The 27183-nt window shown below is 60.0% G+C and overlaps 4 protein-coding genes across 4 annotated transcripts; 3 read left to right on the forward strand and 1 right to left on the reverse strand.

The window, feature by feature from the left end:
• Nucleotides 1-2211: 2211 nt before the first annotated feature.
• BESB_055500 (uncharacterized protein) lies at nt 2212-8466 on the forward strand (the record flags this gene model as incomplete). The annotated part of the gene is made up of 7 exons (XM_029363985.1): nt 2212-3765; nt 4635-4901; nt 5575-5919; nt 6066-6191; nt 6586-6895; nt 7249-7382; nt 7981-8466. The coding sequence occupies 7 exons, from the start codon at nt 2212-2214 to the stop codon at nt 8464-8466; spliced, it is 3222 nt and encodes a 1073-aa protein (XP_029219908.1).
• A 4116-nt stretch (nt 8467-12582) lies between these two features.
• On the forward strand, nt 12583-18348 carry BESB_055510 (uncharacterized protein; the record flags this gene model as incomplete). Its single annotated transcript, XM_029363986.1, has 3 exons — nt 12583-12923; nt 13754-16517; nt 16885-18348. The coding sequence occupies 3 exons, from the start codon at nt 12583-12585 to the stop codon at nt 18346-18348; spliced, it is 4569 nt and encodes a 1522-aa protein (XP_029219909.1).
• A 4128-nt stretch (nt 18349-22476) lies between these two features.
• Nucleotides 22477-23355, reverse strand: BESB_055520 (putative SNARE protein; the record flags this gene model as incomplete). The annotated part of the gene is made up of 1 exon (XM_029363987.1): nt 22477-23355. One exon carries the CDS (start codon nt 23353-23355, stop codon nt 22477-22479), a length of 879 nt encoding a protein of 292 aa, XP_029219910.1.
• A 1107-nt stretch (nt 23356-24462) lies between these two features.
• BESB_055530 (uncharacterized protein) lies at nt 24463-26353 on the forward strand (the record flags this gene model as incomplete). Its single annotated transcript, XM_029363988.1, has 2 exons — nt 24463-25397; nt 25885-26353. 2 exons carry the CDS (start codon nt 24463-24465, stop codon nt 26351-26353), a joined length of 1404 nt encoding a protein of 467 aa, XP_029219911.1.
• Between the last annotated feature and the right edge of the window lie 830 nt (nt 26354-27183).

Here is a 27183-nt window from a genome sequence, read left to right on the forward strand (position 1 = left end):
CCCACACGCCAGAGCGCGGACTGAGGATAGCACTGCCGCGGCACACAATAATGATGTTGTTTCTCGGAGACGTGACTGTCTTGTCGTTTGATGGCTTGCACCCTGTAAATATCCCTGATATGGGCATACGGGCTCCATCAATGATGGACACCAGTGAGAGACTCAGGCCCATCTATCTTACAATAGAGGGAAGCTGCGACCGGGCACCTGCGCTGCCCTGTTACAGACAAGCGGCATGCTTTGCAAACAGTCAGGCTCAACAGCGAGCACGACGAAACTCGAGTTGAACAATATTGCGAAACTGTGTTTGTGCAGCAGCCGCTTCACGGCTACCGCCTTGTTTAGAGAGAGCAAGTGCCCTTCGGTGAAGTATATAGGTCGCGTAATTTTGATCATGGCGTATGGGGTGGAGCACACGTTGCCACAGCTCTTCAAACAAGTAGAGCGGAAGCAGGTGGAACGATGCGATGGCAACTGCAAACCCACCTCTCAATGTGCACTCCCCTCTGTCCCAGTTCTAATGAAAAAGCTCTCTACTGGAGGTAGATTGCCCTTGTTCGTCGGAACCCGAAGAACGAGCGCTGGCTCAACGCAGAGGCCCCTCGTAGCAGGGCAAACAGGGTGAACCGTTACGCAAGGCACCTTTCATGCGCTGTCGCTGCAGTGCCTCGGAGTCCGCCGGCGTACATTTTTGATGCACGTCGGAGTATCTCACTCGTCCATGTGTCGTGTTGTTTGCAAGGTGCGTAACAAACAGACTCAAATGGCACGTCCCGTAGCAGGGCTGAGCCGCACACGAGGCATATTCTCCTTGAGCCAAATCAACTACGTTGAAAAACCTAGCCCGTGAGGTGGCAGGTTGTTGTTGTTGCGCTCGACGGCATTCCTGACGACCCAGATGACTGCATTCGTTCTAAGCGACTGCGCTCGCGACGCACACCAGCGTGAAGATTACGCAGAGCGGCGGTCGCTTTGTGTTTCTGCGTCTTCCGCCAGCCTCTCGTGGATCTTATTGACACTGCCGAGCGCCAGTCTCACTGTCTCCATGCCCGAAGAGTAGATACAAGTGTTATACAGTCCGTTCGTGCTACACGCCTGCCTCGTGTCGTGCAAGGCGACTTGGGGGACCACGTCACCCTGCCGCGGGTCTCGTGCTGATTCGTAGCTCATGCATGAGTGTGTAACTGTGGAGAAGTTGTCTGAGGCTCCTCCACGTTCAACTTCACTGTGATGATCTGTTTCCCGCCACGTCACGGGCTCGGTTTGTCAACGTAGTTGATTTGGCACAGGAGGAATATGTCTCGTGTGCGGCTCAGGCTCGCTACGGGGTGCCATTTGAGACTCCGCATGTCTCGTTTAGCCGTAGCACGTCCGTTCTGCATGCATCGACTTCTTTAGCAGTCAACCAAAGAAATGCGGTAGGTGATAGAAGGGTCTCGCTAGGGCGATGAATTAACGAGAGTACATCCCAAATCGACGGTTTCATGGGTTCATGATTCTCCACAGTCGTCTGGTTTATCTTTGGCGCATTTTTCCGCGCCTGAACGCGCTGTCGCGCGCGCGCCGCCCGGACTAACTGTCAGATCTAACGCCAAGATTTGTGTGTCGTTAACTGAAACGTGCAGGAGGGATCTTCCGAAGGGGGAATCCCATGTCACAGGAGTAAGTTGACTTCTGCGTAATTTTTGCCGACTTTTTTTTTCGCTCCGCCGAGCAAAGACCGGAACGACCAACCGCGCTGAGAGAGTGCGGAGGCTTGTGAGCATCTTTACACAGTGGCGCTGGAGCGTGCCACTGTGTCTCCGCTGCATCTGGATTCGGCGCGGCCTCCGCCATGTGCCCGAACGATGGGCAAGGAAGAGGATATGCAACGCCGCGTGACCTGGACTTCACAGCCCTGGACTCCAAGGCTGTCGTGTCAGACCACGGCTGCCCGCCGGTTCTTTTCACAGTCCGTCGCGCGAGTCCGCGAGTTGCATCTTTGCTGCCTGTCGCCTCAGCGGAAATCGTTCCGTGTCCGCTCCAGCAGATGAAGATCTCTGCTCCAGGGCGGAGTGCGCAGCGCCTTCAGGGTCCTTGTCGGGCGCGAACTCCGCGTCTGGCGTTGTCGCGTCTGGCGTTGTCGCGTCTGCCGTTGTCGCGTCTGCCGTTGTCGCGTCTGTCTTCGTCTCTTCTGCCGCCCTCGCTTGCTCTCCGCGGCCTTCCGCCACCATGATCGCGGACACGGGGCGCCCAAGCTGCCAGGCAGCCGACAGTGAGAGTGCGCAAGCGGCACGCGCTGCGCACTCCAGCCCTGATGCCGAAGAACGCCCTTTTTTTCACCAATGGCAAGTGCCAGAGGGCGTTGCTGCGGACTGTCGGGCGCCGCACGCCTCCGCGAATGGTGCGGCGCGCACCTCTCTCGCGGGGGCGTCCGCCGCGGGCGGCGGAGACTGGAGTAGGAGTCAGGGTGCAGCGGCAGCCGCGCCGGCAGGCGCGCCGGCAGCTTCTAAGGACGCAAGTGCGGCTCCTGGCAGCCTGTCTCAGGAGGAGTCCGCCTCTTCGTGCGTGTGGGTTCAAGACGGGGGAGGCGAGAGTCTCTCTTCTCCCTTCGCAAGCTACTCCCGGCAGTCCAGCGTGCGCCGAGGCTGCTCGCTGCAGTCCGCGCTAGACAGCACCACCGCCAGCAGCCGCAGCAGCGGGCGGAGCACGCCGCCTCTGTCGACCACTCGCAGCTCGCCGGGCTCGTCGCTCTCGAAACTCCGCCCTGGGTTGCCCACTTCGGCTGCGTGCTCGCCGGTCTACACGCCGCTGCCTGGCGCGCCGCGCTGCGTCTGCGCAGAGGCCGCGTGCCTCCAAGGCGACGGGCGCTGGCTGGGGGCGCCGCAGGCGCGTGGCCGCTGGGGCGCGGAGCCCGACCGGGCCTCCCCGCCCATCCGCAACGCGTGGGGCCTCTTCGCACTGTCTGCAGAGGTGCTGGACGCGCCGGTGCCCGACGGGCTTCCGCGCGTGTTCGCGGGTCTCTGTCCGCGGCGGCCGCGGGTGTGTCCCCCCGACGAGGGCCCCTTCCCGCCGTCGGCGCCCCTGGCAGACGCGCGCCGAGACAACTGCACCGGCACGCCGCTGAAGGGAGCCGCGCGCCCGGCGAGGGTCTCCGCGGAGCCGGCCGACGCCCCGGGCGAGGCCGCCCCCGACCCAGAGACCGACGCAGAGCTCGTGTGCCGGGCGCTGTTGAGGACCGCGACCTGGGGGCGGCCGTCTGAGTGGCGGCGGCCTTCCGCAGCCAGAGGGGCGCCTGGGCGACCCGTAGTCATTCCCGTCCCGGTGGTGGCCTCCGTGGTGTCGGGCGTGCACACCGTGCAGATGGTCTCGGTGCCGGCGGGGAGCGTGCCCGGCGGCTTCGCGGGCGGCAGCGAGCGACGCTGCGAGTGCCCAGGCTTCTCGGGAAAAACAAGCTGGGACGGCAAGCACGAAGTGGAGATCCTCAGCTCCTCGTCAACCAGCGACAGCGGCGAAACCATCTCGGACGACGAGGCGTCAGAGGAGGAAGCCAAGCCGAGCAGCGGAGGAGGCCGGCGCGAAGTCGACCAGCTGCGGAAAGCGCGCGAGAGCTTCGAAGAAATCGACCGACGAAGGGCCGCCAGGGCCCTGCAAGCGCGCTTGCACCTCGCCTCTGCAGACGCACTCCGAATACGAGGCCAGAGACTGAAAAGGAAAAGACGACGCAGCTCAGAAGAGGGCCTCTCTGAAGGGGCTATGCCTGAGTTCTCGGACGAGGAATGGAGTGTAAGTTTGCCCACGCAAGCTATAGGCAGAGCCAGGATTCTATGGCGACGCGGGGTGTGGGGGGGGGGGGGGGGGGGGGGCGATGGGGAAGGGGGGCGGGGGGAGGAGTAAATCGACGAGACGATCAGGAGAAGGTGAAAGCGTTTACAGACGGAGCACAACCGAGTTTCGCCATGATCCTCGCGTCTACGTTCAAAGTGTTTCGATCAGCGGGCTGCCTCTTTTGGCGCGCGACTCAAACAGGGTTAGAGAGTGTGAGTGTTGCAACTGTGTTCTGCCTTGATGCGTCTACCTTAAGAGTCAACTTCGTACGGGGACGCCAAGGTTACGGTTTCGAATCGACCGAAGGGGCCTTCCTTCCGGTGGAGCGGGAGTGGTTCGGGGCGGTTTCTAGCGGATCCCCGTCCTCTTGTGCCTTCCGTGATGCTTTGACTCCCTGCGTGAGTGTCTGCATTTTTGTCTTTCTTCTTTTTAGCCTTGCTCTGACCTGCTGGATTCTCGTAAGATTTGAGGTCAATTCAACGGAAAGGAGTGGTTTTGGTTCATGCAGTAATGTTCAGAGGGGCTATGCTCGTGGGTCTCGGGCTCCCTGCCATTCACAACTGAGTGGTGTGGGAGCCTATTTAGGCACACCTGTTCGTGTCCTCTGCCGTGTCAATCGATTGACGCATGTGGGGTGGAATCAATTCGGCGCCTAGTGTGTTAGCACCGGAGTCCGACTGGGTCACAACAACGAAGGCCTGCTGCATCTGCTCACTTGCCTGGCCCCCTCTGTTGCAGGTAGAGCTGCTCCAAACGCTGCGGTCATTCCGTGCATCAGGAAGCGGATGATGTCGCTGTGTGTGTCGATGCGTGTCTGCGCCTTTCAGCAACACCGCGCGTCTCTCCTAGACTGCGTGATCTCTCTGCCCAGTTTCGAGCAAACTCTTTTGCAAAGTGGGTGCTACGGAACGACGTACTGCGTCCCCAACAGCGTTGAAGACATGCTGGGCCCCCACGCCCGCGAAGTCTTCGGACGCCTGAGTGAATTCCGCCAACAGCACCAACGCGGCGCGTCCAGGATTGAGTGCACGTGGCATTCTCCGAACTATTTCCGAGGCCGGGACCTCGTGCAGCACATCAAAGGGCATCTCGAGGTGAGGTCGGGGACATTTGAGGGGCCCTGCTGCTCGATCCCGATTGCATCGCTGTGTGAAATGGTGCTCTGCTTGCTTGAAATAGCTCAGGTTGCCTGCGATGGGGCGTGCAACCTAAATACGCTTCATCCTGTCTGCTGAGCTTCGCACGAGCTTGCTGCTCGCTTTGCGTGTCCATGGTCAACGATGCGTAGGGAGACACACGCTGTCGACGTTAGTGGCTGGCGCGCGCGGAGCCGGCAGCTGAGCCTGGCTGGGCTGCGGGCACCCCCAAAAGGACTGACTGAATCGCATCGGGCCTGTGACTAAGCCTAACCCCCGAAAACTTCAGAGCACCTGCGACACTCCACACGCGTGCAGCTGAACCGCCCAGGGCGAGAGCGCCGAACCAGAGGCGAGTGTCGGCTCAGGCAGCGCCGGGCTCCTCGCGGCATTCGCGCGTTCGCTCTCGTAGCTGGGTGGGGACTTCTGAGGAGTATGCGAGCTCGTCCGCGGACACGCTCTGCACCGCAGCGATTCTCCAAGTGCCACCCATCGCAGAAAGACGCGTCGCACGGGCGATGGCCCGGTCGTCCGCCGGCAGATGCGTGTGGACTCGGAAGAGGCAAGAGACGCGTGGCAGCGGCAGTCGGTCGTGCGCCGTTTTCTGTGTCCTTGCGCTTGGTGCGTTCAGCGGCGACTCGCCGACGGCATGAGCCCCTTTTTCGAGCATGAGGATGTGGCGCTGTCCTTTCCGTCTTCTTCCAAACACCCGCTGAGCCAGTTGACGACGATCAAAGACCGCCATTTTCGGCATCTGGAAGAGCCTCTGCCGGTCGGCGCGGCGCGATACCCTGTGGCCATTTGGGGGGGCAAAGAGGCAGTCCGCGTGAGTCGGGAGCGCATGGGCGGCGGAGGTTTAGTGGTAGCGGGACAGAGAGCGTGCCGTCGCGAGGGTGCGAGACAGTCAGCGCAGCCCTTCGGGGAGCCCGATATCGACCCGGCCCTTAAGAAGTCCCCAAGCGCCGCGACAATCCACGTTCGTCTCGTGCTGCGAGGGAGGTGTTCACCGCTGAAGGCGGTTTTCCGCTTGCAGGCGTGGCGGTGCGTGCATACACTTTTTAGCGGTCGTTTCCGAAGCACCGCTGTAGCCTGTGGCTGTGAGTGCGACTCTCGTTTTTGCAGCAAGGAACCTTGATGGTGCTCGGAGTCCAGACTGGGGAGTTCCTCACGGACGCGGAGATGAGAGAAGCGATAAAAGAGGCGCAACCGGCGGCCGTCATCGAGGGGCTGCGCACAGTAGACGCTGTGGTAAGCGCCAGCTCGTGGGCTGGCGGCGAGCCCCTCTGGACTCGGCAGCTTGAAGGAGACGGGGCGTCGGGAGCCGCCAGCCGCACACTGTCGGTCGAGGGATACGAGAACCCATGGTCAGCGGCCTTCCTGTGTTAGCCATTTTTTACGACCCCAGCTGTCGCCACCGAGTGCAGATTCGGCAGTGTGCGTTGGAGCTGAGTCGAACGATTCAGGTTGCTTACCGGCGACGTGGTGTTCGCGGGGTCAGTTGAGCGGGTGCGTTGAAGATACCCGGGTTGCTGCACGTTGCGTTTGGATGCAGAATTCGAGGGGAGTTTTGACTCCCCCCGCGGATAGGTTGAGCGTTCGCGCGTGCGTCGACTGGGTGTCGTAGTTTTCTCCGTCTCTGCAGCCGTGGCTCGTTTGCCCCCTCTACCTCGAAAAGCAACTGGAAAGTTTCCTGTCCCCGGTTTTGAGAAACCACGATGCCACGCAGTTCGCGTTCGCCTCGTCGCGGAGCTCCAGCGGCCGAGGCCTCGCGGGCAGCTCGCTGCGTCTGCTCGCGGCGCCTGGAGACAATGAGGGCGAGGAAGCCGAGCGGGACCGAGCCCACAAGGCGCGAGCCACACATCCCGCGCAGTCGGTCGGCACAGTGCCCCTCTACGGCCTGGAATTCAGTTCGGTTCGGAAGTTCAACTGCCTCTCGTTCCTCCTTCACACAGGTAAACCCGGCACGAGTCAGACGCCGGCGCCGCCCTACTCGGGGCTCGCAGGAGGTCGACCGACACCGGGGGCCGTATCTGTCGTTGGACTAACAGCGGACAAGACAAGGTGGCGCGCTCGCCGACTTTTGCGGTGTCCACTCTGAAGGGTGTGTACTACGGGCTGGACTGCCTGCGTAGAACTTGAGCTCTCTGTCTTCTTTTGGCTCCAAGTTCTCTGGCGAGTTTCGTGGCGACTTGAACACCTATCTTTTGACATCCCCAGCAGTTGGTTGGATGCCGCGCGTCCACTTTCCGGCAAACCGCTGCCACCGATGGCATGGAGTAGATTCCGTCTGGGTTTCCGCGAGCAGGCCAGAAGTCTTCGAAAGACCCAACTTGCCGGTTCGCCGCGTGGAGCAAATGGCCGCTGATGAAGGAGACCGTGATGACGCACCTCGTCATGCTGGATGGTTGGCCGATTTACGTCGTGACTAACAACCCCGAGGTGCGGTCGGCATACTGTCAGGAGCTGATTCGCGAGGAGGGCTTCCGGTGGAGGGCCTCCGCGTCTCGAGGGGGGGGGGGGGCGATGTGGGATCTGGGGCCGCCAGCGCCTTTCAGGGTTCACGGTCGAGGCGGCACAAATGACTACGCGGTTCGCCTGGGCATCCCCGGGGCGGAGTGAGAGAAGGGGCGTGACAGCGAGGGGCGGAGTGGAGCGCGGGATGCTCTTGAGGCAGCTCGCCGGAGGGTGGAGGAGGCGAGAGAAAAGCGCACCTGAGCGCGTATCAGCTGGGCAACTGGGCACCACACCGTTCGCTCTGGCTGTACAGCATCTTTTCAGAGAGGCGGCCTGCGGTGCGCGCCAGACGCGCTTCATTCGGTGCGAAGCGGGCGATGCGAGTCAGGCATTGGAGGGGATGTGCGCGTCTTCTGAAGACAGATATCAGACGTACTAATCAAATATACTTGTGCGAGTATGCTGATGTACGGACACTCGCTGCTTGACGTCTTCCATGCGAACACCAGCAATCAGAAGATGAAGCTGGGACTACTCATGGACCGTTGTGTTGTGTGTTGTGTGTCTTGATTTGGGTTGCCAGGTTGACATTCTTCCAGGAGACGAGCTCTGTTTGAATATGCACAGATTCCGCCCCTATCTGCCCAACACGTGGTACTACACGCACGACCTGAACCACCGACGGCGCATCTTTGTCGAGGCCCAGCGCGAAAACATCGTCACACCCGGTTACACCTGTCCTCTGTGGAACCAAAAAGCGTTGCTTTCCGGCATTTGTCTGTGCGTGGAAGACCTGCAAGACGATGAAGGCGACGATGGACGCACAAGAGCGGCATCTACTCCGAGCGCACGACTAGGCCTGTGTGGCGTAGAAACCTCTGGCGGGAGCCCTAAAGGGGCGGATAAGTCAGCTCAGAAGGGCATGCGCCCAAATGGAGCAAAGCCGCAAGGCTCCGTCCATGCATCCGGACTGGCAGTGGGCTTCACGAATCGCGCTGCTGACACGTTGCCTGCATATGGAGAGCTGATCAAGCGCTTCGTGTTCCCTAATATACTCAAGAGGACATGAGGCTCTCGTGAGATGCGACCATGGATGCGCCATATCTGCGGAGCTGCCGCATGCATAGTTGAGGGCCTCTCTGGGTGGCGGGTCGAGGGTGTGAGCTAAATGCCAGAGCAGCCTCGTCTTGGACCTGCAGTCTCTTTCAGAAAGCACTGACCGCCGGCGTCTGGCTTGCAACAGGGAACAGAAGCCGGGCAGGGGTGAGCATGGGGGTTCGGCTATCTACGTCCAAGACTGCCAGTGGAACCCAGAAACTTGGGTTTTTGTCCACGATGGCCTGATTTGTAGCGTGCACGGTCACTGCTGCGGGGCCTAGCTGGCCGAGACCGATTGAAAGCCTTAATGCAGGGAATGACACGCGAGGGTGGCAGTTTCAGACAGATTTGCTTCGGGAGCAGCCTATTCGTGAGCAAACTCAAGAGAGGCGGAGAGACACTATATCTGAGATGCCGGAAAAATGTGTGCTTCAAGGGGTGGCGGCTTCGATCAATCCCCCCATTTGTGTGCATGAGGTAAAGGGCATCGTTTCGCACAGGCAATACCCTGTGCATAGGAGAGCCTTCAATTGCTTGTCATGTAGCTCTCATAAAAATAAGGGCTACTGTTGTGAGAGTCCAATCGTGTCTTTGCCCACGGTGCGGGCGGCGTCAGTCACCACCCCCCTAACGTTTCTCAGTACCACGGGGCCGCTGATTCAGGAAGGAGGCAGCCGTTGGATGAGAGATGGGCAGTGCTCTCAGAACTGTTTGTCGGATCGTTCGTCCAGCTAGTGGTTGGGTCTCGGCAGCAGGGTACGTGCAGTCCTGAGGTTAGTGTCGGTGGTGTCAGGGAAATGGTACGCCTCTACAGGCAGCCGTTTTCGTCTTCAAGTTTGGTGCACATGGATTTCTGGTGTGTGCACCAGTTGCCGTCTCGCAGAGCAACACCGGTGTAGGGATGTTGGTTGCATTGATCTTGAGACTTGTATAGCGCTTTTAAACGGGTTCAGTAATTCTAAGGACACTGCAGGAACGCGACCCGAAAGTAGCCTGTCCGGATCAGATGTGTGGTAGTTCGGGTAGCGGAGCAACCCCCATGGCCTCTCTAGAGCAAACTCGACCTGCCTGACACACAATTGAGCATAGATGCGCAGGTGAAGTGCCTTGGATGAAGAGTACTCTAGTAAAGGTGGGTACGACGGAGCTTCATATTCTACCGGGGACGAGCTTTTCGTTCAGCAGCACTGCTGCCATCGAGCATCATCTCGCCGAAACTAGAGTTGTGCAAACCCCCAAATAGGTACGCGACAAAGCGTGTGTTGTCTTCGGCAGCACGTGTGGGCGGCGTGGCTGACGGCATCGACCTTCAAAGTCACGGTAGAGTCTCTTGCCCCCGTAACTATTCGAGCTGTATTTAACACGAAACTGGAGATAGAGCGTCCGAGTTTCCAATGGGCTCTTGTTTTCGATGCCCCCACAGAAGAGGGTTAAACTACTGATGTGGAGTAGCCCCCAACCCGCTGCAACTCTATCAGCGCTACTATCGTCAGGTGCCTGCCCTCAAATTGCGAAGTGGTTGCTCTGAGGGCCGACGTGTGCCGTTCTCTTCCGGCTATGAAGAAGGCTGTGCCGGCGTTTTGACACAATGAAGACAAAACAGGTTGCTACCGCACGAAACAGTAAGGAGCTCGAGGAAGCCTCCCAAAGATAGGAGGGTTTAGGGTTTTGCGATGCTGCGTTGTCTTCACGGTTGCCAAAACATAGACAGCCACTGTGTAAAAGGAAAACGTCGGCTAGCTCCTCCATTGGAAGCCAAGATGTCTCCAGAGAGGCCTCGGCCAGCATATCCTAGGGTCCGGAAACGCTCTAGCATCACACAGTCCAGTAGCTGCATCTGAGGCCTGTGCCACAAATCCAAGAGGGCATCACGTCTTGGCTGTGCCCGCTGAAACGCGCCTGCTCGACATCAGGAAGACTGTGAGACCGTGTGCTAGCGGAGCGGCACGCTGCCGCCAGGATTTGTCTATTCATTTGATCGGGAGGCAGCTGCAATAGGGAAGCACGAGGGTTTCGATTTGAGCGTATCTCTCAGATCGCTTGAGCGTTTACGGTGTGGACCTCATGCGGTGACAACTAGCCCTCTTGAAATCGGCGACATGCGTCACATACGCACACGTGCGTACCCACCCGTGACCGCCAGCCTACACGTTGTGAAGCCAAGATGTTAAATGTGTAGCACCACAAGTGATCTGAGCGAGTCGAATGACTCTCGTGGTTATTCCCGGAGCTGCTGGACAGAGCCGCGGCGGGAGATGGGCGGTGTGACTGCCTCCGTGTCTTGCTCGGGCGTCGACTGCTGTCGCAGCGCAGACAAAACCAGGGGGAACAGACACTGCGCAGACCGCCGCCCTCTCCCGCAAAGGACGGAGGATGAATGCTCCCCCTTCCCCACGCCTAATCTGGGTTGGTTTCAATCGGTGTGCAAACCCCGGCCGCAGACTGTGCTTCAAAGGTCGACGTAGCTGTCGTGCAGTTGAGCTTCTCGAGTGCCGCCAACTAATTCCGAAGAGCGAGGGCACGCGCCTGCTGCCCGAAAATAAACCGAATGCCTTTGGCGGGCAGCAGGTGTAGGGGCGCGCTGCGTGGTAACCGGTGACGGTAAAGTCGAGTGCTTTGTCCTTTGAGAACTCTTTGAGAGGACACTAGCGCCCTGCTGACCTTCGCTTTGAGGCCTCTGGTCTTCTCTTGCCGTTCTCGCCAGCGCCTGCTTGATCGTTGCCGCGGCTCTTCCTCTCTCGCTGTCGGTTCCCGCAGTGCGCGTTTTGCGACGCTGTTGCTTCGACTTACGCCGGGTTGGCGCGTTGGCATTTCTCTGTAGTTCTGCTCGTGAAAACGTGGCTGCCGACTCGGCGGGTGTTCTGATTCCACTCCCTTGTATTAAGTTGTGCAGGAGAAAAGTCTCCGCGGATCAGATCGCCGTCCGCCACTGCAGCGAATCTTCCTTGGATGGCCTGGCGCGCGTGCCTCGATTTTCTACCCCGCGTATGTAGCGGCAGTCGTCGGCAGCGCCCGACAAGACAGCGGCTCCTCGATAACGACGGAGGGGGAACACCTCGATCCGTCGCGGCGTTCGATCGTTTTTTTCTTTTCGTGCGACTTCCCTAGCTCGGGTCTTCTTCTCATATTTCATGTCGAGCACCAGATAACCTCTTTTTTTGTCGGCTTCAGCTGGCGACGAGGACGCAGGACCCGCGAGAGCGGCTACCCTGCTTTCTCACACGTGTCTCCGTGAAAAACGCATAGCTATCGACGGTTTACCCTTGGGAACTCTCCAGTATGTTATTCTCTTTTGGGTCTCGTTCTCGTCCCTTCTCTATGTCTTGGCGTTCTGACTCGTTTCCATCCCGCTATCTGGCGTGAACCCCAGTTCGACTTCGCTCAAATTCGTTTTTTACATGCCTTCGTCTCCCCGAGCTGCGCTTTTCTTCCAGCGCTTCCGCGCCACTCGTGTATGTTCTTCTGCTTTCGCTTCGCATCGTATCCTTTGCCTCCGCTGAGGCCGTATTTTCCTCACTCCCCCCGGCCCCTCTGACGTGGCACCGCGAACGAGCGTGTCTGCTTCATTCTTCGACACCTTGGGCGGTCAACGCGCGAGCGCTTTCGTCATTTTCTTCGCAGTCCGAGCCTTGCTCCTGAAGGTTTTCCTACGCGACCCGGTATTCTTCGCGATTCTGTTTGGCCTCTTTTTTCGCTCGCATTTCTCTCGCGGGCCCGAAGCTACGCCGTGGACCTGAGCTCCTGTTGACGGCCTGGCGCCCCCCACGTTCTTTGCCTTCCGCCTTCGCGTGGGCGGGCCCTCCGTTTCAGCCTCCTTGTCTCTCTGAACTGCTTTTTCCGCGTCTGCGTCCGGTGGAAAGTCATCTTCTCTCCCGCATCTCGCCTTTGCCTTCAGCCCCTCTCCCCGTCGTCGCACAGCTGTGCGAGCCGCGATGCCCCCGTCGCCGTGGTGAATTCGCACACTTTGGCTTGTGCCCCTCCAGCGCTCCGTGTGTTCTCTTCTGCTGCGCGCCTCCGGTCGGCTTCCTCTTTCCAGTGTCTCTCTGAGTCTTATTCGCGCGGCTCTGAGGACGCAGAACTTGCCGCCATGGAGGAGGCGCCAGGCGTGGAGCCCTCTGGGGTGGCGTCGTGTGCGGCTAGCTTGAACAGTGAAATCTCTTCGCCTCTCTCCACGCCGTCGGGGTCTCCCTTGTCGCCCTTCTCGCCCTCTCGCGGCGCCAAACGCTCGGCCGGCGAGCTCCTCGAGGAGGAGGGCCGGCCCGCGAGGCGCCGAAGAGAAATCGACGGGGTCGGCGACGACGAAGACGCTCTCGACGCAGCGGACATGGGCGAAGACGCCGCCAGCGACGCATGCCCCAGACACCCGCCAGAAGTGCCAGAGAAGCGTCTGCTTTCAGAGTACGTTTCCAAGATGAACGCAGGGGAAAGGTATTGAGTCAAGCCACTCCACACATCCATGCGCGCGCGCTCCACAGAGTTCGTGTGCCGTGGGGACCTGGGGGGATGTATCGATTTCGCGGACTGCATGCGAAGCCCACCGCGGAAGTCGTTTTTGGAGAATGCCTTTCTCCACTACTTTTTGCAAGAATTACCTCCATTGCGATACTCACAAGATTCCCTCGACCTGTCGCGCAGTTACGAACTCAACACACGCGGCTGAGCAAAACGCGGGCCGCTTTTTTGGTTTGACCGAACTGTCGCTCCCAGATAACTCCATACCAGTGAACCGGTCTGTAGCTCCGTTTCTTCTCGTACCTCAGTGGTACTTCGTAGCACATTGCGCGGTGCTAAAAGCAGTCTCATGCAAAACCGGTGGGTTTTGTGGCCTGCCTCTGTGCGGGCCTGGCAATTTTATTCGTGTGCCCCACTGGGGCTGGTGTGTCTAGATACGTAAAGGCACAAAGCGTCGGGTGCGACTTGTTGATGGACCTCCACAGCGATGCGTCAGCACCAACCCGGAGCGAAATTCGTAGTGTGTTCTGCGAGATGCGACATGCGGCTGTCTCTTCAGACTGAGTCTCCAGGTGCCTGTTCACTTCCACCGTAGCGTCTTCGCTTGCTGTTTTCAAAGCGCGTAGGGCCGCGTGTCTGTCTCGCCCGCCTTGTTCGCGACGGAGTTAGGCCGGGGCTCGCAGGCGGCTGCCGCGCCGCTTGTGACTCCCTGTTTGGGGTCTTGTTTTTGTGTTGCAGTCCCTTTTCTCTCGATTTCCAGGTCGTGAACTGGTGCCTGTTCTCTCGTGTCTGTTTTGCCTTCTCAGCGGTGCGCCTGGGGAGCTAGCGCCGACGCAGGCGACGACCGCACTCCCAGCTGTTTCCTCTTTGTGCGCGGACAAGGCCCACGCGGACGTTGCCGTCGCGCCTACGCCTCCGGCTGCGCCCGGAGACGAGGTCTATGCGCCGGCGCCCGCGGAGTCTGCGCCCTTGAGTCTCGACGGCGATCTGACGCCGTCGTCTGGGGCCTCTGAGGCCGCTCTATGGAAGCTCGCTGCGCCTGCGCCGAGCCCCGATATCAGTGGCGAGGAGGCGAGCCCCTCTCAAGAGACACCAACGGCCCCCGCAAGCGGGCAGGAGCCGCCAGAGGGCCTCGGAGACAGCCTCCCGAAGTGCGTGAGTCCGCCCGAGGGGAAGGAGGCGGACCGCGCGGAGAGCACTGGAGGGCGCTCTTATGCGTCTCCGCTCTGCGCAGACGGGGGCCTGTTCTCTTTGCCAGCTTCTTCGCCGGCGGGCCCCAAGCGGCGCACCCCGCCGGGGCCTTCGCCGTCCTCGGACGCGAGGCCCTGCGCCGCTGAAGACCGAGCCCCAGCGAAAAAGTGCGCGGTGCTTCCCGCAGCCTCCACTCCCGCAGCTGGCCACGGCGAACAGCGCGAGCAGAGTCGAGAGCGGGGGGGGATCGCGGCGGCGGCGACCGGCGGAGATGCGAAAGAGGGGGGCGGGGCCTCACGTGCGGGAACTGTGCTTGCGCACGGGGGGCACCACCCCAGCAGCGCGCTGCTGGCGCCGGCGCCAGGAGGCGGCATGCGGGTGCGCGACTTCATGGAGAGTCGCTGGATGGGTACGCTCTGCGAGGAGTCGCTCAAGTTCCATCTGCTTTGCGGCCGCTACCGCCCTCTCGTGCGGCACGTCATTGAGAAGTTTCAGCTGTATGTGCAGCACAAGGAAGAGGAGGAGAGACATGCATGCAGCCAGGGAAGCAAACGCGAAAAATCTGGCGGAGCGGAGGCGGCAGGAGCCCGCGCGGAGGCCCCGGCGGGAGATCATGAGAGGAGGCTCGAGGGCGCGAGCTGCGGAGCCAAGGGAGAAGTGAAAGGCGAGGAAGGAGAAGACCGCGGGACGTCTGCGCCTGAGAACTGCCATGCTGCGGGGGCTGTTAAAGAGGCGCCGATCGAAGGTGCCGGTATCAAACGCGTGAAGGAGGAGATTCAGGATCTCACCCTAGACGAAGACACTCAGCACTCTGTGGCGAGCCTGCTTGACGACAAACGTTGCGCGACGCGCCCCTGCTCTCCTAACCCTGATGCGGTCGCAGCCTCTGCGGATGCGTCGCTGAAGGACAGTCTGTTGTATCCTCTCCCTCCCCCCGCTGCGCTCTCTGCCTCGTCGCCCCTCGTCTCCACGCCCTACCGCGTGCCCGTTCGTCTGATTCTACGCGGTCTGCTGCCGCATCCGCCCACGTCTCCGGCGGCTGCGGCCTCGTCTGCGTCTTCCGCCGCATTGCTGTCGTCGCCCGCGTTTGTCTTTCCGTTTCTCGAGTCCGCCGAGGAGGACGCGTTGCAGCAGGCGGTCTTTGAGCGGCTCTACGCAAACCGCGACGCGACGTGGTGTCGGCGTTACTTTTGGAAGTACCAAAACGACTTCGACGTCTCGGTGAAGGTGCTGAATCAGCTCTCGGTGCTGCTGCCGCTCCCCATCCTGAAGAAGCTGGTCTACTTCCACGCGCGGATCAAGAAAGTCTGGCCTATGCCAGTGCTCGCCTGGATCTCGTCCAGCTCGCGCGCTGTCGCCATGATGCGCTGGGGCAGGGAACTCGACGCGCTGGAGCGCTGCCGCCTCATCTGCGCCTCGCAGCTCTCGGGCCGCGCGGGGTCGCGCGCTGCAGCGGCGTGGACCCGCGCACCTGTCAAAGGGCGAGGCACGAAGACGGCAGGGGCTCTCGGCGCGATCGGCAAGAAGCCCTGCATGCGCTTCTTCACCGCGACCGCGCTCGCAGCCTCGGCCTCCACCCCGCAACGCTCTGCGGCCGCAGGAGGCCCCTGCGACGGGGCGGACGGCTCGTTGGCCTCGGGCACCAAGAGGAAGGGCGCGCAGCGATCCCGACAGAGGAAAATGCTCCTTCTGCAGCAGCGCCGCCTGCAGCCCCAGGCGAGAGTTCGCGGGGCGGGGCGGGGAGCGCGCGACGATGACGAGAGCGAAAGCCGCAGAGGCGAGCCCGACTCGCAGCGGGAGGAAAACGAGGACGAAGAGGAGTCGGAGGAGTCTTGTAAGAAGGCCGAGAAGGAAGCGAATGGCGAGTTCGAGGCCGCAGATGCCGGAAAGGAGGGCTGCGGGAAAGGTGAGGAAAGTGGCCCCGAAGGACAAGGCTCCGTGGAGAGCAGCGGCGTGACGGAGCTGAAGAAGGACGAGCGCGACAGCAACGAGGAGCTGGGCGAGGAAGGCGTCGGCGCGGAGGGACGCGAAGACTCGGAGACAGCAGAGGCAAGCGGGCCTGCAAATGGAGCTGCCACGGGAGAGAAAAGCGGAGGCGATGAGACAGAGGCGGATGGCGGGAGAGCCAAGGGAGAGGAGCTTGAGGCCGCAGACGATGATGGACAAGAGAAAGAGAAGGAGCTCGACGACGCGGACAGGGAGCAGGATGAGGAGAAGGACGTCAAAGTGGAGAACGGAGATGGAGACGCCAACGATGAGAAGGGGGAGGAGGAAGAGGAAGATGACGCGGCAGAGGACGCCAACCAAGAAGCCGCAGAGGAGGATAAGGAGGACCAAGAATGGCGCGCGAAAGGCTTCGCCGGAAAAGTTGAAGCGCAGGTGAGTTCTTTGTCGAGCACACATTACGGCCCGGCTGACGCACGAGACTTGTACGCAGTGTGTATACGTGTGAGACGATCTTCGAGAAGAGCGGGACCCAGGAAGATCTAGCGTGTCGGTTGTCAATCAGCGCAACCGCATCTAAGGGTGTAGGGCTCAGGGTTATGACTGGGGCCTGCCTTGAAACGCTGGACGTTTCTCTCTGTCTTTCCAGTGTGCGCTTTTATGCCTCTGTCGCTGGCTGTGCTCCTTTGCTTGTCATATCTTCTCCGCGTGCCCGGCGCAGCCCGTGTATGCTTTCGCTTTCGACTTATTTCCCTATGAATTTTTCACCGCCGCGCCCTGGGTGGCTCTCCCGTCATCGCAGCTCGTCCGCGACATGGCCGAGCACCTGTGGCGCTATCTGGAGACACTTCACTACCCGCCGGCAGCTGGGAGCGAGAAGGACGAGGAGGCAGCCTCTGCGTGCGTCGACTCAGCGGAGCGCGAAGAGGGGCCCGGATCTGTCGAGGAGTCGGACTCTTCTCTCTCTCCTCAGCGTGCGGTCGGAGCGCGTGTGGCTCTGCAGCCGGGCGTTTCAGGCGCGCGGGCCTTGGAGGCGAGCGAGCGCGACAAGCTAAGAAAGACGGAGGAAGAAGAGGTGGAGAGGCAGAAGAGCGCCCACGCGCGCGGGGCTGCGCAGGGGAGGAAGCCCTTGACGCTGCCTCCGCTGCCTCGGTCGAGCCCCCCTTCGCTTCCTCACTCTCGCGACGTGTCTCCGGTCGCCGCGGCCGGCTCGCCTCACGCAGCTTTTCCGAGCTTCGGCCGGAACGGCACGGGCGAGAAGTACTTTTCGCGCTCTTGTTCACCGCCGTCGTCTTCTCTCTTCCCTCTGTGCGCGTCGCCCGATTTCCTCGCTGGCGGCACTTCTCCTCGCGAGGCCGCGTTCTCGGGCTCCTCGTCCTTCGTGGGCGAGTTCGCCCCTTCCTCCTCAGACTTCTCGCGAATGCCGCCGGAGGCGGCAGTCGGTCACGCGGCGCGTATGCATGCCGTGCCGTCGCCCTTTCCGGCGTCTCCCTCGCGAGCTTCGGTGCTCTCTTCTTCCGCGGCGTCAGACGCGCGTGGCTCCAGTTCTCTTCCACGCACCCTGTCCTCGACGCCGACGAGCGCCAAGTCACCGTACGAGGCAGCGGTCGAGGCGGCCGCGTCCCTCCAGCGGGCGATTTTCCACCGCGAGCGAGGCCGAGAGCGCCCGGCGCCGGGCGGGCCTCTCTCGGTCATCGCAGCGGCGGCCGAAGCCTCGTCCGCCGCGGCGCAGCACCAGCGACTCCTGTCTCGGCTCGGCGAGGAGCTGAAAGAGACGGCGGGGCCCTCGAGCCTGGCAGGCCTTGCCAACGCGCTGCTCACCCACCGCGGCCGGCGGTCGGACGCCGGCCCCCCGCGAAACCGCGACGCGAGACTCGACGCGGGCGCCGCGAGCGAGCGCGGCGGAGGCCCGCACGTGGCCTTCGAACGGCGGATGGAAAAGGAGAACTTGGAGACGCTGAAGAAGGAACTGTTCCGGCACCTGGTCCGCGAGCGGGAGCAGGAGCTCCATCGAGAGAAAAGCGGGGCCATGGGGGGAAGCGGAAGGGATGAGGGGCTCGGCGGCGCACAGGGCGGCGAGCGAGGCGGCAGGAAGGAGGAGAGAGGGAAGTCCTTTTTTGATATGGTCTACGAGCGAATGGGGTTCCCCCAAGGCGACAGGCGAGCAGCGGTGCAGGTGGGTGGAAGAGAGGAAGACCGTGGGCTTGCCATCGGGCCGGCTGCGCTCGCTGAACTCCTCAGGCAGCGGGCGGCGTCTCTGCACTGAACGAAGGCCTGAGACGACGACAAGCTGATGCAGCGGATCTCGCATCGAAATATCAGCAGGCCTACGCAAATTTAGACTGCCACGTCGCTTGGTGCTGAGGAGAAACAGAAACGAAGAAGCGAAAATGCCGGAGCCCTGGACTGTGGATCGGTGACAATGAAGGAGGCGGTCAAAGAGGAACATACGAACTTTTTCCTTGGACTCGACGCCCCTCGAGGCAGGAGACTCGCGCTCATAGCACTGGGGACCAGGGGGCCGCAAGCGCAGTGACGGGACGGACGGAGGTTGTCCAATCTGTCTAATATCTTCCTTTTTGACAATGCCCAAAGAGACCTCCTCGCGTCTGTGCGCGCTGCGGTTCACCTATCGGCCTTCGCAGAAAGGGGGAGGTCGTCCTTGCTCTCTTACTACCCTTTTTTGAGTCCACTGTCGCTGCAATGCACTGTTCTGTACGCTGTTTCACGTTTTCGCGTCCTGGTCGCGCTTCTCTACACGCTGTCTCGATCCCCCACGGAGGGCTGTCGGCGGATGGGGTTCCGCCGCTGTCGCGGGGGGAGCGGGGGGACTGATGGAGGGAACACGACGAGTAGTTTTTGTTTGGCCTTCGAGGACGGAAAGGCAAATGTTTCTCCTCTTTGGGGCAAATTCCAGTTCCATGCGTTGCCTTAGCAGCGCACGATTCCGCCTCTTCTGCGTGGTCGCATAAGACTTGCAGTTAATTCTTGGAGTTTTCCGCCTGTGTGGACACGTGTGGCCGTGTCTCTTGGGCGAGGCTCTCGAGAAGGAACAGCCCTGGACGAGTGTGTGACGCCGTGGTTCCTCCCGCATCTGGCAGTTTCACACTGGGGTTTCCTGAAAGGCGAAGGGGGAGAGGCCAAAACGCATCTCGGTTCGCCCTTACTTCCGCGCGCACCTACGGAATAGAGACAGCGAGTTTGGGAGATTTGCTCTTCAGGTTGTGCTTCGACTGTTTAACGAAATGGGGCTTACAAGCCACATGCGCCGGTGCGGCGTCGGGAGCACCCGGAGTTCCCAGGGCTTGGGAGTCCGTCTTGAGGCGAATCTCAGTCTTCTGAAGAAAATAAGGACGGGCAAAACGTACGCGGGAGAGTGCCTCGCGTGTACTTCTCGCGAGGCACTCTGTTATACACATTTGGTGAGACGGCGTTTTCCCGGCAATGCTACCCCTGGCTTGTCTTTTTCGTTGTGGTGTCTGTACATTCACCTGAGGTGTACGCGCGCCTGAGGGTGGCGTCAAAGTTCTTTAGCAGAAAAGAGATGCGGACGGCGTTGAGCCAGTGCATTCCCACGCTGGGATAAGTAGAAACTGAAGGTGCGAGGCTCGAGATGCCGTCAGTTCGTTCTTGAGCAGGTGCGGAATCTAGCGATCGGGCGCAGGTCACTCAACGGTAAAATGTCATGAGAGCCGTCGGTCGGCGTCGAATGACCTTATTCGACAGCAAAAGGTTCTAGTGATTTTTTGTTGACATCGGACAACTGGCGCCCGCCTCGTTCGCGGCTAGGGCGCCGTGGGTTTGTGTGGAGGGGCTCTGCTTCTCTGCGTATCCATCCCCTCACGGCGGGAGTTGCGGCTCTGTGCCCCCCCGGCAAGAAATTGGGTTTCCCCCGGGCCGTTGACGAAATGCACATTATCGGTTTCGTCGCCGGTTAGACGTACTCCGATGAAAACGATGTTCTTTCCAGTTGGCTTTCAGCTCGTGTGGCCTGTCGCATGCTGCGACCAGCCACATATTTCCGTCCGTTTTGCTGCCCCTCCGCGGCGGCTGAAACATAACGACGGTCAGGTGTAACTCTGTTGTCTCTAGAAACTGGCAGGAAATGACTTGCGTATCTGTAAGGACCTCCGAATCGTCGCCACGAGAAGCGACCTGAACTGCGCTCTCGAACACGGGAAGCAATTTCGTCAGTCCATTTCTGCTGTTTCTCGCTCACCGAGCACCGCCGGGGGCTCATCACGATTCCACTTTGTATGCGAGTGGACACAGCTAGGTTCCTAGTCTATAACGTGTTTGTACTAGACCCACGGCTGCGAAGAACGAGACAGCATTTTCACAACAAGTAAAGCTGCGACACTCCTTCATATAGACGGCAGGTTTAGCAAGGGCACCTTCATCTTCTATATCGGCTTTTTAGAAATTCTAGCAGTCTCGAAGCTTCTGGAATAGAGTGCGAAGCAGTCGGGAACGATACCGAGCAGATGAAGAGCAGAGCTCCCTACGGATACAAATTCATCTAGGCGCAGGCGGTGCGTTACCCTTCTCTGACGACATACAGCAGCAGCAAGCAGCACCCCCCCGTCCCCGCCCGCTTCCTCAATGTGGGTAAGAGGACGTTTGCCGATGAGTATGTCGCCAGCGTAGCTACTATGGCTGTGATCCCACACAAGGAATTGCAGTCACGACAAGCAAGCCCCTGCGCAACATGTTATGAAGGTTGAAGCAGACTTCCGAAGTCCGTAAGGCAGGTTGTTACTGCAGCTCGCTTTGCCAGAGTGAGTGCCAAAAATCTAGGGGGAAGCAGATTCCACAGAAAGCAACTAGTGCCAACGACGGCATTGGACAAAGGAAGAGTGGCTTGCGGATACGTCTGGTTCGCGGAGGGAAGTCGAGGTTGCCTTCAACAACTTCGGCCCGCCTTGTCAGCAGAACTGGGAGCGACGACGCATGCGCAAACGTAAAGAGTCGAACGGCCCGATGAGCAGTGCTAGGGAAACCCGCAGAGAGATGCTCGAGGGCGGCCGAGACGTTTTTTCTTGTGTCGCATGTGCGCTCTGTGGCATTTCTTCGATTCCCAAATGTGCCTTTGCACCAGTGGTATATACATTCGCTGAGAGACGCGCTCAAAGCCTGGTTTTGGAACACTAGCACATGCGGGCGCCTAATCGATTCCACATTGATTTCTCGTTTAAGCAAAGCTGAGCACTGGAGTTCCGCCGAAGACTTGGCCCCACGTGTCTGAATTTCTCAGATGATCCACCGGCGAGGCCTTCACACGTACGACTACATTAAAAAATATCTATATATATAGGTTTTAGGGTACATATATACATGTATTATCGCGTGGGTGGATGTGGGTAGACGTAGCTTTCCAGGTGCACAGCGGAAGGACTTCGAGGTCTCACGGCGGCTCAAAACTCTGCCGGTGCCGCTTCTGTTGGGCTGCAGTCGAGAGCCAGCTTCGTACGCTACGACGGTTTTAGCGGTTGACTGTCCTCCGTGTGGCTGCGTGGCACTACTGGGAAAAGTCTAAAGGGTTTAGGTTGAAAAGGTGCGCACTGCGCAACGTTTTAGCTGCACTGCGTTCGAGGGCCTGGATGACTCCACGCGAGTGTAGAATTTTAAGAAGGAAAACGAAAATAACCTAGTCCTTGAAAAGGCGGTTGACCGTGGCTTCCTCCTCCGCTGCCGCACGAGAAGACGGAGAGTGCGTGCCCATCCCAGCTGCGAGTCCGCAGAGTCTCCCCGTCCCTGACACCTTTCTCGTTCGTCATGCAGAACAACAGGAAGATACGAAAAAATTAAACGCGAGCGCTCAGCTCACAAAAGATCAAGGAGAATGCGACACACGCTGTCAAAACTTTGAAAGCACCCCTGTGGGCGAGCACTTGAGGAAAACATAGTAGAAACAACCACGGAATCAAAGCGGCGGAAGGACGGCGGACGACCGGAGGCAGACAGCGAACAGAAAATGACTTGCTCCGCCTGTCACACGCAGGCGCACAAGAGATTCACCGCACAGAAACGGTGATGACAGACCGCCAGAGAGGAGGAATGGACACACGCACCGACAGTAGCGATCCAGGCTTGCTTCCGCCCAGTCGACCTCTCCCCCTCGTGCCAGAACGTGCCTGTCGTTCAAATGCGAACGTAATCATGCCTGACGAGTTCCTTCTATCGCGTTGGCTCCCTCGTCCTTTAGATCAATCCTAAAGCCGTTTGAAGAGAATTCCACCGCGCCTCCGTCTCGCTCGTCCTAACCCCTGAAAGAGCAAGCCGATCTGCAGACGCCCTTTGCTCCCCAAAGAGTACTGCCGCCCCCCCCCCCCCCCCCGCACGCTCGGCGGTCGCTCTCCTCTGGCCTTCGCTGCCTGTCTGGCGGCCGCGCTCCTCAGCGCCCGTAGTCCCCAGGCGCGCCCGCCGCCCAACCCGCTTCTCCGCTGGCTGTCGCCGCGTCTGCAGCGTCCAGCCTCCGCGCTGCTGCGGCGGCATCCGACGCCCAGGCGCCGTCCCCAGACGCGTCAGTGGGCTCGGCGCTGCCAGCTGAGCCGCTGTGGAAGAAGCGGTACAGGAGGAAGAAGAAGAGGAGCGTCGCAAGCATGCCGGCGAAAACGATTTTCCGGTCAGTGGCTTGGCGGCGGGTTACGGCGCCGATGATACTGGCGGAGAGCCCGGCGGAGGTGCTCATGTCGAGGATTTTCCGCTTGGCAGTCTTCAGGATGCTGTTTTGCTGCACCATCTTGTCCAGGACGCCGCGGCCCTCCGCGAGGACGGCGTCCAGCATCGTGTGACTCTCATGCAGCTTGTCGCGCTCGCGCGCGTAGCTCAGTTCGGCCTCCCGCGTCCGCTCAGCCTCCCGCTGCCGCCCGTCGAGAAGCGCCTCGCGCTGGCGCTTCTCCTCGACTTGCCGGCGGTACACAGAGCCGAGCTGCACGTCCACGGCGCTCTGCAGCGCCTGCGCGTCCTCGTGGAGCGCAGCGAGGCGTCGCCGCCACAGCGAGGCCTGCTGCGGCGCAAGCGCCGCCCGCTCGCTCTCGAAGGCCGCGTCGAGTCGTGCGAGGTCCCTTTCCAGCTGTCGCGTCAGCGCGACCAGCCGCTGCTGCGTGGCTACGGAGGCCTTCGGCGCGCCGCCCGCCTCAAACGCAGACAGCCCCGAGGGGCCTCCAGGGCCGGAGGCCTCGCAGGACGCCACCAACGCGTCGATCTGCTTGCGGCAAGCTATGCACGCGGGGTAGAGGGAGGCGAGCGACCACGCGGCGGCGGACGCCATCGTGGGCAGCCGAAAGACGCGCAGAGGCAGAACGCGACGACGAAGGCCCTTTCGGCGGCGAGCGCCGCTTGCCCAACGCTGAGGAGCAGCCAACCCTTGCTACCGGCGCCCGACACGAGGCATGGTCTAGCGAAGAGCGCCAGCCTCGTGAGACAAAGCTGAGGCGACTTTCTCTCTGCGACGAGCCTGCAGATGCTGCGCGGGCGCGCGGGGATCCCAGCGACTCACGAGGGGCTTGGAATTCGATGGTGAAGCTCCGTAGAAGACTCGCCACGGCGCGACGCTCAGCTGCGAAGAAATTTCATTTTCTCTGCAGGGCAACCCCGGCACGCGCCCGCAATGCGTCGCTGCGATCCCCGACAAACACTGGACCTGAGGCGATGCCGTATGTGTGTGACTACGCCCGCCACGCCGTCATCTTAACATGGATTAACCTGGAAAAATTGACGGTTTGCGCGCAGATTGAAGCGGGCTGGCTCAGGCGAGGCTTCAGCGAAGAGGTGGATGACACTCGCGCACGAACTGCAGCTGAGGACGAAGTTACGCGGTTGCAATCGGCCTCCGGAGAGGGGAAAAAGCAAAAACACTGAAAAACAGGCAGCGAGGGAAGTACGCTGGGGCCTCTGCAGTGGATGCGACGAGAAGCGAAGCAACGAAGCGCCGCGTCGGCAGATAACGTGGGAAGAGGTGCGTGGACAGTAAAGGGAGAAAAAGCCTCGGATAAAAACGGTCTCACCGAGGCAAACAAGCGCAAAGTCTTCGTCCGCAGTGGCGGCAGCAGACTTGCGGACGAGAACGACGCGAAAACGACTTGGTGGAGGTACTTTAGAGGGAGAAAACAACTCAGAGAAGAAGCGACAGAGGAAATAGCCGTCGCGGGTTGGTCTACCGGCACCTCTGCTGTGAGAAAGAAAAACAAATAAGCGCGCGACCAGGAGACACGAGAAGCGCCGTACGTCTTCTCTCACTTCTTTTCACAGCGCACCGACTCCTCGTATGCACGCAGAGAACTCGACTCACTTGCGAGTTGCTCCTATCTCTTGCCTTTCCTCTTTCTCCACTTTTTTGTTTCTCTTTTCCATCTTGCCTTTCTCAGCATCCGACAACATGGAGAGGTCGAACCCGCTCTTGCAGTTCCTCCCGACTTCCTCGCCTCCGACGGAGGCTTGGTCGCTAGAGGGAGCGCCTCAGGGCGAAGGAAGAAATCTTTTCTCATCGGCGGACAGGGGGCCCTTATCCAGACTTGCCCAGCCTGGGGTGTCTCCATCTGCTTCTTCGGCATCGTCTTCTGCCGCGGCTTCTTCCTCTCTCTTTGCGGTCGACGCAGAGAAGGTTCGCTCGAACTCGGCACTCCGGCAGCTCGCCGAGTACCTTAGGTCTACCCGCCAGACTTCAGATACTTCTTCCTCTTCTTCTTCATCGGACGCCGCCTCTTCCTCGCCCGCGGGAGGCGCTGAGGCGCTCAGATTGTCGGAGGGGGTGAGCCAGGATTGGCGGCTCGCCTCTCGAACTGTCGGCGGCGCCGAGGAAGATCTTTTTGCACATTTTTCGAAAAGGCGCGGCGCTTCAGCAGAGCCAAGCGAAGAGCCGGAACGCGCGCTTCCCCGCGAAAGCGACAAGAGAGAGGCTGACGAGCAGCCCTTTTTCTCATGCGGCCTTCGCCTAGCCCGCACAGAGGAGGACGAAGAGATGGAGCGGCGGCAGAACGAGTTCAAAAAACGCGAGGATGCCGCAGCGGATCCCGCCCGCCAGAAAAGGCAACCGAAGCTGCGCCCGGTGCTGCAGCCCGACCCCAAAGAGGCGGCGGGCGGCGCCCCGGAGGAGGGTCACATGGAGGCGGAAGACGAAGACGAGGCTCTCGACGCGGAGCTGCGCAGGAGACTGGAGAAGGAAATCGAGGAAGGCGGAGACTTTTACGACACCTCCGCCGACGATGAAGATGAAAAATGGGTGCAAAAACACCTGCGCGTCGGCGACAAAGCCACAGACGCGATTCTCTGCTGTCCAGGGTGCTTCACGCCTGTCTGCTACCAGTGCCAGAGGTAGGTGCCTCTTTCGTCAGTCCGCAGATCCGCGGAAGAAAAAACGTCCTCCTCCTGGGCTCCTCTGCAGGCTCTGCCAGTACCCTTGAGAGATTTCTATATATTCATGTAGTCAACTTGCCTGCATTCGTCTCTTTTCCTTCGTGGTCCTGCGACACGAGTAGGCAAGCCTTCTTAGCCCATCTTCTTCGCACCTGTCTTCATAACAGAGAAATTGTATACATGTGTAAGTTAGGGGATGCATATCTAATTATGTGCTTGGGTAGATACGGAAACGCTTAAAATCTCCAAACCTTAGTCAAATATATATATATATATGTATACATAAAATAGACTTGCTCGAGCTAGCCCTTGAGCTCTGAGGCCGCGTGCTGAACGCCTCAGACGAGCTGCTTCTTTTGATTCGTCACCCTCTTTCTGCCGTTTTTTAGATGCCGCAGGCAGCTGCGCCCTACCCATCGCTACTCGGTATTCGTCTTCTTTGCAGACACGACAAGTTCCTTCTTCAGTACCGCGCAGTCTCGGCGCGCAACGTCGTCGTCGACTCCTTCGCGACAGTTCAGCCGCGCGCGCCAGAGGGCGCGACTCAAAAGACCTCGCACGCGCGAAGGCCCACGGGTTCCCCGACTGCGCGCCGCGAGGCTGCGGCGGACTCCGAGGAAAGCGAGATGGTTGAGAAGGGCGAAGCGTCTCAAGCAGAAGGCGACGCGCAGAGTGACGGTCGCGAGGAGGAGCTCAGCGTGTTGAAGCACCTTCAGCAGCTGTCGGTCGGGGGGAGCGGCAAGGCGCGCGCGGAAGGCGAAGACGAGGACACAGACGGAGATGTCGTCTGCGCCGGGCTACAGGGGGGGAAGTCCGCGCACCGTGTGAAGTGCGCTAACTGCGGCACAGTCGTCGCGCTCCTGGATGAAGAGGAATGTTATCATTTCTTCCACGTCCTGCCGGGAGAGGCTTGAGGAGCTTGCAATATAAAGACTGAAACACCCTCGGCCTTCCTCTCTCGGGCTTCGTGGGGAGGGAACGCGCGCGCAGCGACCCCGCGGGAATCAAACGTCGCGCAGCGACTTTCACTCAATCTCGATATTAGTTTCCTGAAAACCTCAAACGTCGCGTTTTGGGATGAGCGCTCTCGTATGAAGCAACTGCCCAACTTGCCTGCAGTCTTCTCTCCTCACTCGAGTTCGGCGATACTGAGAGCGGACGGGTTGTTAGCTCATCTTGGCAGCCGTATTTGTATCTATATCTCTCTGTTTCTATCCGTATATAGCATGCAGGTCTATATCATTTGAGAGACACACGAACAAAAAGATATGTATTTATTCTGGGTCATGATTTCTTTTCTTCTAGAAGAATCCACCGCCAGTATGAGGAGGCACGCCATCTTAGCCCATCCTGACGCCCGCGTTTATCTCTAACTATCTATGAATATATATAGCATGCATATCTATACATATGTTTAGGTACGAAAACATATATATGCGTATTGCTGGGTTATGACTGATTTCCTTCCAGAACAACCAGCTGCCACGATGAGGTTGGAGTCAGTGCCCAGCGACAGGAAGACAGCTGTGCTTTGAAGTGCGAGTTTGCGACTCGCGGAGAAGAGAGAATCTGGTGCTCGCGAGGGCACGCCCGCATGCGTCGATTTCAGCACAGAGCAAGTAGAAAATGCGCGCAGACGCGCGTGCGGGTTTCGTTTTAAAAATCAAACACGCGAAAGACACACAACATCACTCTCCCTCTCTGCTTGACCCCTTCGTCTCCACGCGGGCTGGCATCCCATCCC

This window comes from Besnoitia besnoiti, chromosome IV (genome assembly GCF_002563875.1).
Source record: "Besnoitia besnoiti strain Bb-Ger1 chromosome IV, whole genome shotgun sequence".
NCBI lineage: Eukaryota > Apicomplexa > Conoidasida > Eucoccidiorida > Sarcocystidae > Besnoitia > Besnoitia besnoiti.